The sequence below is a fragment of the Mesoplodon densirostris genome, chromosome 16 (assembly GCF_025265405.1).
Source record: "Mesoplodon densirostris isolate mMesDen1 chromosome 16, mMesDen1 primary haplotype, whole genome shotgun sequence".
Lineage (NCBI taxonomy): Eukaryota > Metazoa > Chordata > Mammalia > Artiodactyla > Ziphiidae > Mesoplodon > Mesoplodon densirostris.
In genome coordinates, this window is record NC_082676.1 from 83,039,962 (window position 1) to 83,055,133 (window position 15,172).

At 55.6% G+C, this 15,172-nt stretch overlaps 1 protein-coding gene across 2 annotated transcripts in view; it reads left to right on the forward strand.

The window, feature by feature from the left end:
- ABHD12 (abhydrolase domain containing 12, lysophospholipase) overlaps positions 1–15,172 on the forward strand; it is a 68,512-nt gene that overhangs the window by 51,703 nt on the left and 1,637 nt on the right. For both annotated transcript variants that reach the window (XM_060078229.1, XM_060078230.1), the window contains 9 exons: positions 2,267–2,372; positions 4,595–4,714; positions 7,265–7,295; positions 7,733–7,778; positions 9,867–9,996; positions 11,095–11,132; positions 11,469–11,548; positions 12,701–12,783; positions 14,408–14,486. In XM_060078229.1, coding sequence (XP_059934212.1) covers positions 2,267–2,372; positions 4,595–4,714; positions 7,265–7,295; positions 7,733–7,778; positions 9,867–9,996; positions 11,095–11,132; positions 11,469–11,548; positions 12,701–12,783; positions 14,408–14,486 — 713 coding nt within the window. The remainder of the gene's footprint in view (positions 1–2,266; positions 2,373–4,594; positions 4,715–7,264; positions 7,296–7,732; positions 7,779–9,866; positions 9,997–11,094; positions 11,133–11,468; positions 11,549–12,700; positions 12,784–14,407; positions 14,487–15,172) is intronic.

A 15,172-nucleotide genomic window follows, 5' to 3' on the forward strand; every position in this document is an offset into this window, starting at 1 on the left:
AGCACGGAGCAGTCACCAGGGAGGGCAGGAGCGAGCACCGCTGTCTAAAAGAGACGCGTCCAGGGGAGACCTTTCTAGGCCTGCTGGTCAGGAGCCCTCCCTGAGGATGTTGTCAGAGTGAACTCTGACGCCACAGCACAACACACACCACAGACGGGGTGGCTTAAAACCACAGAAATGTATTCTCTCCCAGTTCTGGAGCCTCGAACTCCCTGTGTTGGCGGGCGTGGGCTCCCTCTTCCTGGCCTCTTCCCAGCCGCTGGGGGTGGCTGGTGCTCCTTGGCTTGTAGCTGCACCACGGCTGCCTTCTCCTGTGACTTCGTGTTGTCTTCCTTCTGTCTGTCTGTATCCAAATTCCCTTTTGATAAGGACACCAGTCGTATTAGATCAGGTCCACCAAATGACCTTACTTAAGCTTGATTATCTCTGTAAAGACCCTGTTTCCAAACAAGGTCACCTTCTGATGTGCTGGGGGTTAGGACTTCAGTATATCTTTTGGGGGGACCCAATTCGAGAACATTCAGGGCCCACCAGGATCAGAGCCAGTTTACCTTCCTCACTTCCTGTCCGATTAGTCAAGAGTGTGGGCTATGGAGTCGGGCTGCCTGGGTGCAAATCCCAGAATCATCACATGTGACTCATGGTTGAGCAAATGCTGTGGTCACAGTCGTACCAGCCTGTTTCGGGGACGGTGTTCAGAGTACTGGGAAGGTGCACCAGTAAATAAGATTCCACCTCCTTTGAGTGCCGGTTTTCTGTTGAGAGAAAATAATTAAAGTTTTTAAAATGTAGCCTGCTGCTTGGAAAAGAGATGGATTAAGAAGCTGGAGGTTCAAAAGCAGCCCTGGTGGGAGGATTTGTCTTCCCCGTGGTTTGAAATGCTCAGGGAATTCCTGGGGAGAAGGAGCATGTGCGTATCCCTATGTCCTCGTGAGTTGGCTATTTCATTTCTTCAGTGAACGTTTACTGAGCTGTGGGGACATTTGACGAAGTAAGAGTTGGAATGTAGGTATGTGGGCGCAGAGTATTGGGGGGCCAGCAGGTGCAAAGGCCCTGGGGCGTGAGGTGGGCATGCAGGGCTTTGGTGCCGAGAGGCCGTGTGAGTTACACAATGAAACTACTCTCTTCACCAAAGAAAACCAGAGTTGCATGACTTCCTTGTTGAAGGCGGGACTGGCTGGAAGTCAGGGCGACACTGCCCTTTGTCCCCACCCGCTCTGGAAATGGCCATTTTATAATGTGAGTAAATCCCATCTCAAGGTTTGGTTTTTTGTTTTTCATTTTTCAACTAAATATAACTTCAAAAATTGTGTTCATCTCAAGCAATAAAAGTGCACTGGTATACAAGGGGAAAATTACACACTCGCCTCCACCCCCCCCACACACTTTAAACCCATGTTCACAGCCTGGTGTGTCTCTCTGTATTTCTTTCCAAGCCACACTCAGTGTTGGTGTTGGTGTTGCTTGCTTGCTTGTACAGTGACGACATGGGGTTACGTAGCAGCAGCACAGTGATCTTACCCTCCTTCCCTGCTCTTCTCACCTGCCTGTAATTCACGGAGGTGCCTCCAGGTCTTTCGATATCGGCTGCCTCTGTCTGAAGGCCCAAGGCTTCCCATCGTTGGGTACACTGCAGTTTATCAGCCGTTGCCCTGTCTACAGGTCACCTGTTAAATTCAGGGCTGAATGAGTAGCTGCTGTCTTGTTCCCATGCCTTCCGTCGACTCTGTGTGGCTTGTGGGTTCTGTGGATTCCTCCACCTCTAGCACCCACTCCTCATATTTGGCCTCACTCTCTGTTAAATGACAGCACTAGGAACCTCAGAATCCCACTTACCTGGCCCGCACCCACATTCAGGTGGTCATCAAGCCCGTGGCCCCAGGTCCAGAACACACGTCCATCTGTCGCCTTTCCCACAGTCCCTCCCCCAACACCCTGGCTCCAGCCTTCAGTCGTAGCCTCCTTGTCTCCAGCCTCTCTCATGGCCAGGCCGACCCTCAGGTCTCCCAAGGATCTTTCCTTCCCTCCTTCACATCTTCTCACACCTTGAACAACCTTCAGTGGGTCTCTGCTTGGACCTCGTCCTTGCCGAAGGATCTGTAGATACACCTACCTCCAGCCCCGCCTGAGGCTGGAGGGCCCGGTGCCCCAGGCAGTATAACGTTGGGAAAGTACTTGGCACTTTTTGAGAGCTTCACCTCTGCTGTGTACGTGTGTGTCCGTCCACCCTCACTAATCCTGGTTTCCATCTCTTTGTCCCCCACAGTGCGCGTTCCCTATTTCATTGATTTGAAGAAACCGCAGGATCAAGGTTTGAATCACACCTGTAATTACTACCTCCAGCCAGAGGAAGACGTGACCCTCGGAGTCTGGTGAGTGTGCAGCCTCAGGGCTGCAGGGCCGGCACCGGCTCCGCAGCCTGTCCAGGAGGCAGAAGGCCTGTGAGGTGTGGCCACTGCTGTCCTGACAGCGGAGCCGTCTCTGAAACTCTCGCTTGTCCATTTTTATCTTTTACCTGCTGTTTCCAAAGGAAAGACCTCAACTAAATTCCTTGAACAATGGGGCACGAGATGGCCAGCTCTGTTCTGAGGTTTTCAAACCAGACTGGTTTTTGCAGAAAGCCTCGTTTCCAGGGGAGAAGAAAGCCAGAAACAGAGAATATATCACAGAATCGTGAGCGCAGGCTTGAGCCACACCTGTCTTGCAGAGAAGGGCCCACCCAGTTGTTGAAAACAGCTGCATTTCTTTCCACACAGCACTCAGCTCTTGAGAGTGGTGGCGTTTGCTCTTTTCTTAGCGTTTACTTTTTTAGCCATAAATTTAGGTTGGGCCTAAGTTCTGTGACTTCTTGGCATTTCTGTGGAATATGATTTAATGCTTTTACTGTGGACTAGTTGGTATTTACAAACAACAGAACCAGAGCGGACTGGCTTTCCTGTGGCGTCTTCTCTTTCTCTCAGAAGCAGCTCTGAATTGCTGCCTTTGTCTCAGTAGAACTGCTGTGGACGTGAGAAGCTTCTGAGTGAAGTGCTCTGAATCGCTTCCCTGTGCTGTGCGGAGGGCAGGGGGTCCTGCGTAAAGACCAGAGGGTGAGAGGGAGGTTCTGGTTCGTAGTGGCTGAGGCTGGGGTTGTCATTGGTCATTTCTGGTTTGTTTTAACAGAGCATTTACGACCAGTGTGTGCATGCGGGCTGCTGTGCATTTTCATTTTCAGTCAGAAGCCTGACATGTTTTGCTCAGAGGTGTTTGGGGGAATTGGTGGCTCTCCTGATGGTTAAGAGGGTCTGTGCTTTGAAGATGTGGGCTCAGCCAGGCTTCTTCCTTGAGCAGAGCAGCCGTGTTACAGGACAGGTATTTGTGGACAGTCACCTGTGAAGGTTGTGTTGGTGATGACCACATGAGTCTCCGGGAAGCGACAGCCGCTGTGTGCTGGTGGGCACCACAGCCCGCCCAGGTCTGCACCCTGCGCTGTCTTGATCGCAGTGCGGGCCCTTGGGTGGCAGCAACTCCATTCACCACCTGCCCTCACTGGCACCTCTCCAGGTCCTCCTGCTGCAGAGGAGCTGGAGGGGGGGCGGTGGTGGGAGGGCAGCTCCCCTCTGCCTGGCAGGGGGAAGGAGCCCAGGGATGGAGAGCTTAGCTTGCCTGGGCCTTCGTCAGGAGCTCCGAGTTTGGGTAGGCTGGCTACTGGAGGCGTATCAGCTCCCAGCACCTTCCAAATGTACCTTTCCATCTCATAGGTTTGTAATTGTGGGGGAGTGATAATTGCAGCTGTCAGAACCACCCAAAATGCAGTCCTCTGAAATGGGTCAGAGAGACTACGTTAGAAACGAGATGCTAACACTTAGAAAAGAAGAAATCGGCCACGTAATGTTTTTAAAACTTCCCAAGAATGAATTTGAATAAGTTTTACAGAAAAAAGGTATTAAATCAGACCCTCCCCAGTGATGAACAGTGACTTTGATGTGTCCTGAGTTAAGATGAACCAGAGCACCTCTCTAAAAGAGGGTTTGGCCACATAGACAAGTGTCCACCTGCCTGGCCAGGCGTGGAAGGACTGCCCACGTGGGCCTGTGACGTCTCCTGCAGCGGTGTGTCTGTGCCAAGACGGCTTGTGGACAGGCTCTGTGTTAGAAATTGTGCCTTAACGATGGCCGGGCTTCCAGTCCAGCCCATAGCCCCGTGTTGCTGAATTAGTACATATAACAGCACGATATGTCTTATGTCGTGAGTTAAGTTACGTACTTAAAGACATGGATGAGTTTGAGGGGACATGGCATTGCCCAGTGTCCATTCAGTGCCCATTCTGTGCTGGAACCCAGCTGGAAGGGGTCTTAGCTCACATAGCTTCCCCTTTATACAGGAGGAGCGGCTGTTGCCCCACCCCTAGTAACTGCTGCCGGGGCAAGCTTCTGGGGCCCAGAGAGGGCCCATCCGCGAGTCAGGAAATGACCTGCCTCAGCTGCCAGAAGCTGCCCTCACAGCTTGCAGTCAGCCCACCCAGCCTCCTGCTCTCCGCTCAGTTGTGACTTGAGCCGTGGGCATCCCGTCTGCAGGCGCGTCACCTGCCGCTCCCCTCTGCTTCTGCTTCCAGGCACACTGTCCCCACTGTCTGGTGGAAGAACGCCCAAGGGAAGGACCAGATGTGGTACGAGGATGCCTTGGCTTCTAGCCACCCGATCATCCTGTACCTGCACGGGAACGCGGGCACCAGGTGAGGTGGGGCCCATCGCAGTGAGAGCGTGGGTGCACCTGGGACATGGGCGTCCTGAGAACACACGAAGAGGCAGGGTTTGTCTGGGGTTTGGGAGAAGCTTGCATGAAGTCGTGTTCCCACAGGCCCAGAGCAGAGCAGGGCTGTGTGCAAGGTGGACCGGGCCTGCTTGCTTGGAAACCACCTGCTGAGCAGATGTGGGCAGCTGTGTCCAGAAACCCCTGGTCTGAAGCTCGTGCCTGGGGTGGGATGGAGGTTGCTGCGTCTGTCAGAGCGACCCAGAGCCTCAGCCAGAGGGGTGTCCTTCTTCCTGGGTTAGGGAACAAGGCTTCTCAGTGGGCAGGAGGCATGGTCCCTCAGCCGAGGTTTGTTGAGACCCTGCAGAGCCACCGTGTGCCCAGGAAGTCGCCCCTGCTCACCCAGCATCTGCTGTCTGGTCTGAGGACACTTTCTCGCTGGCAGGTGTGCCCTGCTGGAGGGGGAGGCATGCTTCCTGGGGAGGGGCGAGGGTGACGTTGAAGGTGGGGGAGTCCCACGAAGAGACCCAGCTGAGCATGCAGGGACACGCTTGTCCTCGGGGGGCCGCCATGCCACGCTCTCAGGCCAGGGTACTTCCAGCCCTGAGCCGGCACTGCCAGCGCATTCCAGTGGGCCATCAAGGAAGCACCTACGTCTGTGCAGGTCAAGCCCTCGCCCAGGTTTATCCCAGGTGCTGTTCAAGAGTAGGTTTAATGGATGTCTTTCAGACAAGCGGGGATTGGAGCCGTTGTTTAAAGAGGGCTCCTTCCAGCCCACACGGTCAGCCTTGTTGAGAAGAGTCTGCAGGAGAGCTGGTGGGGTGAGAGGAAGAGGGATGTTTTCTGAACAAGCATTGCCTGAAACCCCTGGGAGGGTCCCTGTTCCTTGGGTCTCGTGAGAGAGAGCCAGCAAGAAGCAGCAGGAGGCCGGGCACCGCGGGGCCGGGCTGGGGTCAGTCAGTTCACAGGCAGAACCGGCGAGGAGGACAAAGCAGGCCACAGCGGGCGTCTGGGCAGAGGGGCTGCACAGAGGGGGCAGCAGGATGTCCAGGCAGTGGGGCCCGCAGGGACATGGAGCCGGGAGAGCAGCGCGCTGCGCCACTGACTCAGCACGCTCTCGGCAGCCTGCTTTCCCCTCGTCTGGGACAAGCTACAGCGGGTTTCTCTTCCGCTTTTCAAAGAGCAAGTGAATACAAACAGCTCCTGTAGCCTCTTTCTGTAAATGAGGCAAGTTTGGAGTTCTTTGTGAGCAGTGCCAATCACATGGTAAAGAAGACAAGGTCTATCTGTCACTTCAGGATGGAAGGAATCTGGTGACTTTGAAGGTTTGCTGCCCACCCCCACCCACCCCCCTCCACGTCCCCAAGGACTACTCAGGCTGCAGATCTTGGCAGCCACCCGGCCGGGCAGGACAGCAGCAGCCTCGGACCCCCAGGACGCCCCCAGCCCCATCACGCTCTAAATCCCCCTTCTTGCTCCAGGTAGGGTATTGGGAACATTTAGAAAAGAGCCGTGACAAATTGTTGCAAAGGTAACTGAAGACACTGCAGTGTTTCCTTCTGGTCCTGAAGCTAAGTCCTTTGAACGTTTGTTTCTGGGTTGTATTGGCTTTCCTCCTTCGTCGTGTTCTCGCCTCCCCTGAGGACACTCGCTCCGTGTACACACACCCCGGAAATTGGCCAAATGCTCCTCATAAAGAAGGGAAAGAGCTGAGAAGTCTGGTGAGGGTGAGCCGCCTGCTGAGGTGCTTCCCTCTCCCGAGGTAGCTCTGTCCCCCTTGGGTGTCCGTGCACGGTAACAGCCAGCCAGCATGTGGGCAGAGCGTGGGGGAAAGAGCTGGACAGTCCTCGGGGAGGCGCGGGCGTGGGGTGGTGCCAGCAGTGGTGCCACTGAAGCTGGAGCCGCTGCTGAGGGGCCGGGAGGCCCACGTGGCTGTCAGATCACCACGGCACCTTCGACCCAGCGTCCACCCGCAGACACACGTGTGCGGAAGGACATGAGCGGGTGGCCGCAGCAGCGGAACCTCAGTTAGCAGCAGGTGGGAAAGAGCCAAAGTGACCACGAGGGGAGGGCGTGAATGGCCGAGGAGGAGAGTTCTGAGAGTTGGCTCTGGCTCTGTAGGTGAAAAGGTTGGGGCGGGAGGTGCCCGTGGCCTGTCCCCGTGGTGCATGTGCCAGCAGGGAAGTGCTTCCCTCCTGTTCATGGGTGGTCCTGGACACTGGGGAGCTGAGGGGCCCTTTGTGTCTTCTGGGGTTTGTACTGAAGGTTTGTATGGCCTGCTCAAACCAAAGGTGAGGTAATAGTTAAGAAAGATCCCCCAAATGCTCAGACTGTCCCTTGTTTGGCACCATACTGTGGAGGCAAACTGGGAGCCACGTCGGTACCCTGAGGAGGAGGTGACCTGTCCACCACCCTCCCGTGTAGGTTTGGGGGCCAGGCCCTAAGGGCCCAGATGCTACAGTGTTGATCCTGGGCCCCCTTTCTGAGAAGATGCACTAACAGCCATGCTTGTTTCCTTTCCCTGATGATCTAGAGGAGGCGACCACCGGGTGGAGCTTTACAAGGTAGGTGAGGACGGCACACAGTTTATGATGGACGGAGCGGTGCCCTTAGCTTATGACAGACAGAAGAGGCCACACAGTGGGCAGATGGATGGAGCAGTGCCCATGGGGTGTGACCCACACGGTCTGCGACAGATTGGGCGTCGCCTGCCGCCTGCTTCTGGCTGTTCTTTCCAGGACGCGTGAACAGAAGGGGGTCCCCCTGATAATTTTGAGTTAATGATCATTGTTGATCTTTTTAACACTGCCTGTTATGGACGTCTCCCCATGGAATGCTTCCCATTTTGCTGCCTCTGGGGATAGTTTCCAAGATCAGGATGAATGGACTTTGTGGATCATATGCCAGAAATTGGCAAATTACATAAAGTCACTTGGAATTGCTTGGGTTTAGTGGGTTTAGTCAGAGCCATGTTGCCCAGGTGTTTGTTTTTCACTTCCAGGTGCTGAGTTCCCTTGGCTACCACGTGGTTACCTTTGACTACAGAGGTGAGGGCTGTGTACTTGCCCCGCTTCCTCCAGGTCGGTGTGGGATATGCAGGTGTTGCTCTGAGAGGCTCCTGCGCGGCTGGCGGCTCTGCCGTGACCTGTGGCAATTGTGAGCACGTGGATGTGGTGGAGGGTCAGGGTCTTCGGAGGTGTGTCCTGCGTGCATCCGCCCCTGTAGGGTGCCTGGAACCCCAGCACACACCCTCTGTCAGCCACATTTTAAAAGTAGGAAGTACTGTCTTTATTGGACTCAGACTTTCCCCACAGCTGGGCACGTTTCATGCTCAGCACAGCTGGTTTTGTTGACGTTATGGAGACAGGGAAGAGAGAGACTCATCTTCTCGCCCCTCAGTATTTCTTCTTTCTGGCCTCCCACAGTTTGATGCGTGAGGAAAATGCTTTGTGTTGGCAGGGAGCAGCTGTGTGGCAAGTGTGTGCCTTGGACAGTCCTTGGTGGGAGAGGTCAGAGGGCTAAAGGCCTCTTGTCCAGCTCACCCTGACTGGGGGTAAGCGGTTGGGGGGGGGCGTCCACATCCGCAGACCCAGGAGCCAGTTGACATCACCTGGATGTGAACTTTGGAAGAGTTTCCTCTTGCTGCTGCAAGAAGTTACCACAGATGTAAATGTCTCGAAACAGCACGGACTTACTATCTTGAAGTTCTGGAGGTCAGGAGTTCAAAATCTTTAGCCACTGGGATAAGTCAAGGTGTGGGCACGGCTGGAAGCTCCAGGGGAGAGTCAGGTTCCTGGCCTCTTCCAGCTTCTCCAGGCCACCCTCACTCCTCGCCTGTGGCCTGAGTCTGCATCACTCTGGCTCTGACTTCTGTCTCCCTTCTGATCATAAAGACCCTGTGATTACTGGGGGCTCACGCTGATCAGGATCACCTCCCATCCCAGGGTCTCCTGATTCGCAGCCTCTTTCCTCCTGCACCCTTCATTCCCCTTGCGGTGTGAGGTACCAGAGGCACAGGTTTCGGGCTTGGACATGGACATCTTTGGGGGCCATTATTCTGCTGACCATAGGGTGAGGGATGGTTCTTTGGTGGAAGAGTGTTCCATCAGGAGGAAGGTGCTGCGTTGGAGAAAGTCTGAAATGAGGCCCATCCTTTCCTCCTGCTCCTGCTGCTGGACCTCAGGGTAGTGAGAGGGGTGGCCTCTTCCTTGTTCACCTTCTGGTGCTTCCAACAGAAATAAGATCCCATCTAGCACTTCCTCTTTTCATTTCCCATTGAGTCTCTGCCTTTCTAAGCCGTACAAGAGCTTGTCCCTGTCTCTGTCTCTCTGTGTCTCTCCCTGTCTCTTTGTCCCTGCCCCCACCAGTGCCCCGAGCCCTCACACTGGCCTTGTCCCTGACATTGGCTCCTTCCCTAGGGAGGATGCCCCAGGGAGGTGGCCTGTGGTGCCCCTGCCTCTGGGTTTTGCTTATGTAGCAGGACTTGGTCTTTCTGAGCCTTGTGGTGCTTTCAGATCATTTTGATGATGACTCACTGCTGAGCTGCTGGAAATGACAGTCACACTTGACTTTGCTGAGAATCTGGAGGGAAGGTCCCTTGGGAGGTCAAGGTTTAGGGGCCGAGACAGTTGGCTTTCCTCTGTTAAGCAAACAGGATGCTAAAAGCCCCTTCCTTTCTGGGTCAGAGTTGCCCTGAGCCTGCAATCTGCCTGTCTGGGGACCTCTCCACGCCTGTCCACAGCTGGGCCACAGCTGGGCCATGGAGTCAGGGCTGGGCTCAGGGGCCCCAGGGCGGACTGGACTCTCCCTGGCTGAGCCTGTCAGTGCCTCATCCTGGCGGCGTGCCTCATCCTGGCGTCAAGCCCCAGGTGTTGGGGCCGGCAGGGGTCTGCGTGTCCGACCACCCCGTCTGCTCAGCTAGCTGCTCGTCGAGACTCAGATGAGGGCGGGTGGATGGCCGTTTGGGTTCAGAGATTGTGACGGCTGAGGAGGTGGGGGAAGAAGAGCTGGCTTGGCCGAGACCTTGAGGCCCCAGACGTTCTGGGCCTCCTGCTGAGAAGGGGGAGGAGGTGGGCTTGCCCCTCGAGGTCCCCTGGGCTGCATGTGACGTCCTCCTCTCGCTGCTGCTTTCCCAGGTTGGGGTGACTCAGTAGGAACGCCGTCGGAGCGGGGCATGACGTACGACGCACTCCATGTTTTTGACTGGATCAAAGCGCGAAGTGGAGACAACCCTGTGTATATTTGGGGCCATTCCCTCGGCACCGGGTAAGAATTCCCCGCGTGGCCTTTGCAGGAGCAGGTCTTCACGGGCGACTGTCCAGCCCAGGCTCTCCTAGGGGCCCCGGTGTCCTCTGGACCCTGTAGCACCATTAGTGCTGTGATGGGGGCAGGGGATGAAGCACCACAGAGACCACGAGGGGCTTGAGATACTTCAGCTCCTCGACCCAGGAAGTGACGGGAGGTACAACAGCCGTCGTGGAGGTGCCGTCTCCTCCACAGGGAGGATGCAGACGCGCCTCAGCAGGACTGTGCCCTGAGGAGGGGGGTCCGAGCAGAACGGGACAGGGCACTCGGGCTTCCCTTGGCCTGGCTGAGGACGTATGTGCTGCCCAGCAAGCCCGGGAGCCGGGGCCTTGACTCTGTTTGTGAACGGTGGGCCCCTTAGCCCACGCTTGGCGTCGTCACCGGAGAAGTTGGGGAGGCATCAGTGGTGGTTCCCTTCCTCCATCTGCCAAGACGGGAAGCACTTCGATGTTCCACGTGAGCTGCCTGCATTGCTTCCACGGGCGTGGGGGCCAGTGTTCCTAAAGGAGCCCAAGACCAGCACCTGCTGTTCTTCTGCTGCCTTTCCTTTGGACGCGGTGGCTGCAGGCGGGTTGGGGCCGCAGGCTGGGCGGTGCCCGGGACAGGGCCTCCTGGCCCGCCCTCGCCGGGGGGCTGAACCCTGGACAGGAGAACAGGCCATCCTGCCCTGGGTGTCTGCATGGGACCCACCCAGGCTGGTCCTGGGAAGGCAGGAGGCCCCCAGGCCTGGCAGACTGCAGCCTCCTCCCTGCTGGCGGGGCAGCCCTGGGCCCTGCTGTCCTCCTCTGTGTCCCGGCGGCACCCATACGGACCGGGCGTGAACTGGGGCGCCGCTGTGTGGCCTGAAGGGGCTGCTCCAGGTGAGGTGCATGCCTCGGGGACACGGAGGTGCCCTGTCAGAGGGGCTGGCTGACGGCTGGGGCATCTGTGCTCCCCCCGCCCAAAACCCCACTGGTCACTTCGCAGATCCCAGCTTCCTCGGTCACCTTTGAGTATTAGGAGGATCTCATCTGAAACAATTTTTGTCATAATTCAGCTGAACTTTTTTTTTCTTTCCAGAGTGGCCACAAACCTGGTGCGGCGCCTCTGTGAGCGAGGTAGGGGCTCGTGTGGGGTCACACGTCGTGGGGACGGCCCGGCTCCCGTGGGCGGGTGGAGCGTTGGGGAGCCGGCTGTGCTCCAGGCCCTGGGGCTTCTCGTGAAGTGGGTGGTGGTGGACGCGCCGTATGGTGAGACGAGAGCCGGGCGCTGAGGTGGGGGCCTGAGCAGACCCTTGAGGGCCCACCCCCATTCCCCCAATCCACCAGCGGCTGGCGGGGCGTCACCAGGGGCTGGGCTCCGCTGTCCTGTGGAGGGTGCGTGGATGGGGAGCGGAGGAGTGTGTCTCACTGGGGCTTCTTGCTCACCTCCCAGTTCCCCGTTTGTTTATCTAGAGACACCTCCAGATGCCCTCATATTGGAATCTCCATTTACTAACATCCGCGAAGAAGCTAAGAGCCATCCATTCTCAGTGGCAAGTACAGATCTTATTAAAAACGGACTTATTTTTATAATGAAAATAATTGCTATAAAATATAAAAATGACTGTAAGTGTATAATAAATAAATTTAAATATCATAAAATTATTATTTAAATAGTCTAATGAATACAAACTTTATTAAAAGTTAATTCTCGGGGCTTCCCTGGTGGCACAGTGGTTGAGAGTCCACCTGCCGATGCAGGGGACACGGGTTCGTGCCCCGGTCCGGGAAGATCCCACATGCCGCGGAGCGGCTGGGCCCGTGAGCCATGGCCGCTGAGCCTGCGCGTCCGGAGCCTGTACTCCGCAATGGGAGAGGCCACAACAGTGAGAGGCCCGCATACCGCAAAAAAAATAAATAAATAAAAATAAATAAAAGTTAATTCTCATTTAGTTCTGGGCACTGGCCTGACTACAGACCCGCTCAGGATGTTTATAACTTTGTGCCAGGTAGAAGGATGGAGTCACAGCCAGGTTGCCTGAGGGCGGCTGTACCCACAGGAGGCTTTGCCCCCCTGGCATTGCTTGCCCATGGGGCTCAGTGCAGGCTGAGGGTGCTGTCCCGGCAGCCTCCCCAGGAGTGGAGCTGGTGGGCACCCCAGGGAAGGCCTGGTGGGGATTACATGCTGTTGGGCCATCACTGGCCGGATTTGAGGCCTTGGACCCTCCATTTACAGGCCGGGCCCAGAGGAGGGTCCTCTGTACCCTGTTGCTTCCTCCTCCCACTGCTCCGTGTGTCCAGGGGAGCCGTGTCGGCCCCACCCGACCTCATGCTGCTCCGTTGCAGACAGAAGAGTCCTTTGTTGGGTCTCCTTTGATGTTGCTCTTCTCCCGAGTCACACGGACCCCATTCCTTGGGGGTGGCAGCCTGTTGTGTGTGAGAAGCCTGGTCTCCTAGTCTGAGGTGTGGGAGCCCTGTTTGCGGGCAGCCCCCCTGCAGCCGGTCTGGGGGCCTCTTGAGCAGGGAGTCTGAGGGCGGGGACCAGGAAGGGCAGGGGCGCCCCCCCCCAGCTCCAGGGGGCCCACAGTTCAGCCTGCTCAGAAGCAGGAGTGACCCCCGGGCACACGGCACCTCTGTCTGGACCCTCAGCCCTGCGTGGGGTGTTTTAATTGATCCTCTGCTTGTTGTCTACATGTTGCCTCCAGATCTATCGATACTTCCCTGGCTTTGACTGGTTCTTCCTTGATCCCATCACAAGCAGTGGAATTCAGTTTGCAAATGATGAAAAGTGAGTACCATGGAAGAGAACTTAGAAAAACCCCAAGAACCCCCAGAATAAGTGTCTTGAGTCACATTAACCAAGTGGGATAGGATTCTGAATACACGGGGATCTTTTGTAAGCAACACATCTCTGTAAAGGGCATGTCAGTTAGAGAAGGAGAACCAGGAGTGTGGAAGGACTGTAGGATTAGATTAAAGAGATAGGAAGACAACATATTTTTGGTCCATAACGCTGTTTTATTTGAAAATTATCTGTCAAAACCAGAACTCCTAAACAGGTATTAAAGCAGTAATAGCAACTGTTATTCAAAAAATGACTTTGCCTCAGCCATAGGTTTTGTGTTTGGTTATGGAAAGATGTTACAAAGTTTTATATTAAAAGTATTTCTCTGAGGTAAACCAGCAGTTACATGTTCTATTTAAGGACTGTTCTTTGAACAACGTTCAGATTCTGCTGCTATTATCTTTGTGATATCTTAATTTCATGGGGTTTAATTTCTTCAAAAAAAAGAAAAAGGAAAAATCCTTATCTGAATATGCAGTTAACATTTAAAAATCTACATTTTTAAAAGAAGAATTATCTGAATAGACTGGGTTCCCTCTAAAAATGACAACGATGAGAAAGCCACCTTTGGCTGCCCCCCCAGCTGAGCCTGTGTGAGTGCTGGTGTGCCGGCCGGCTCTCACCCACTGCAAGTCAGGAGCCCCAGCTTGGTGGGCAGGTCTGTTCCCCAGTATTTGGTAAGGTGACAGCATGTGAGGGGGGCCTCCAGAGTCAGAGAGGCTACGGAGCAGCTTCGTGGGTGGAAGTCCAGAAAAGACGTTGCCCGTCACAGCGTGACTCACACACCAGCAGCGCTCCACCCGGGGAGTAGAACGCGGTGGGCGGGTGAACTTGCAAGCCGCTAGCGGCAGTTGCAGACTGCCAGAGTTGGGCCTCTGAGGGGTGGCGCGCCCCCAGGCCTGGTCCTGCCAGGTGCCAGGCTTGCCCCGGGGCTGCCCTTGTGAAGCCCCCAGATGAGCATGGGATCGCCAACAACAGGTGTCTGCTGCATCCAGCAGCTCCCCGTGAGACCTCAGTGAGGGGCGCCTAGGAGACCCCAGGCCCATCCAGTCCTTCTGTGAGGTGGTTTGCTGAAGGATAGGATCCTGTGAATCTGTTGAGAATGTTAATTTACTTGAAACTCTCAGGAGTGACCTTAAATATCATTTACACGAAAGATAAGTTAGAGGGTGGCTCTTTTGCCAACAGATGTCCAGTAAGGTTCATTTGAGTGAGTTTCCTGGCCCACCTAAATTACTTAGTTTGTAAATATTGTTTTGTAACTTTTTAAGAGTAGTCTACTAGCAAAAAATTAATAATTTTTAATTTCCAGGAAATATTCAGGGACCCGATTTGGTGAATGAATTGATCTCTAGATTTGGCTGACACCTGTCACCTAGAATAGATATTGATGGAAACATCTAAGAAATCAACTGCTAGTTCTCTATTAAAATGCCCATAGTTTGAGGCGTTCCACACCACGGTGAAGTGCTCCCTAAGCCAGGTCCCTGCTGTGGGCAGGACTGGGAGCCCAGGAGACCCCAGCTCCTCCTGGGGGCCAGTCCAGCGCCTTTCTTCCTCCCTGCAGCGTGAAGCATATCTCCTGCTCCCTGCTCATCCTGCACGCCGAGGATGACCCTGTCGTGCCCTTCCAGCTCGGCAGAAAGGTGGGTGTCTGGCGGGCGTCGGGCAAACTCATGTTCGGTCCAGTCTAGGCCAGGCAGGTGGGGAGGAGGGTCCTGCTGCTGGCAGGGCCCCTTGTGAGGGAGAGGGCAGAGGAGGTTGGCAGCAGGGGCGGGGCGGGGCTGGACAGCTGATGCCGCCCCAGAAGGAAACGTGAAAATAAGCAAGTGAATATCTCCTGGGTCCCCGTACAGGGGACTCAGCCAGGAGGGCTTGCCAGTTACTGGCTGGAGGGAAAGAACCCTTGATGGCGAGGCTCCCCCAGTGGCTGGAATTGGTACAGAACTCTCACCTGTTCTCTTGCCTCTGGGATGGGACTGACGACAGAGGGTGCCATGTTGCCTGTGTGTCTGCTTTTGCTGTATTTGCTTTGCCTTTGCTGCCAGGAAGCCCGATTAGATTTGTAGGTGGGGGTAGGGTGGGAGAGAGCACTGTCTGGCCGTGGCGCTGGCCTGCTAGAGGGCGCGACGTCCAGGCCACATCAGACCAGGCCTGAGGCAGGTGTGCGGGGGCCAGGTCCTTCCCTCCAGCTGCTCCGGGCACATGACCTGGCCATCCCGGGCTGGGAGGAGGGGGCTGAGGTGGTACAGGTCCTGAGCCACCTTGTTGGCGGGCCTTGGCCCAGGCACACGGCAAAGTTTGAGGCACACAGCCCACCCAGCCCCAGGGA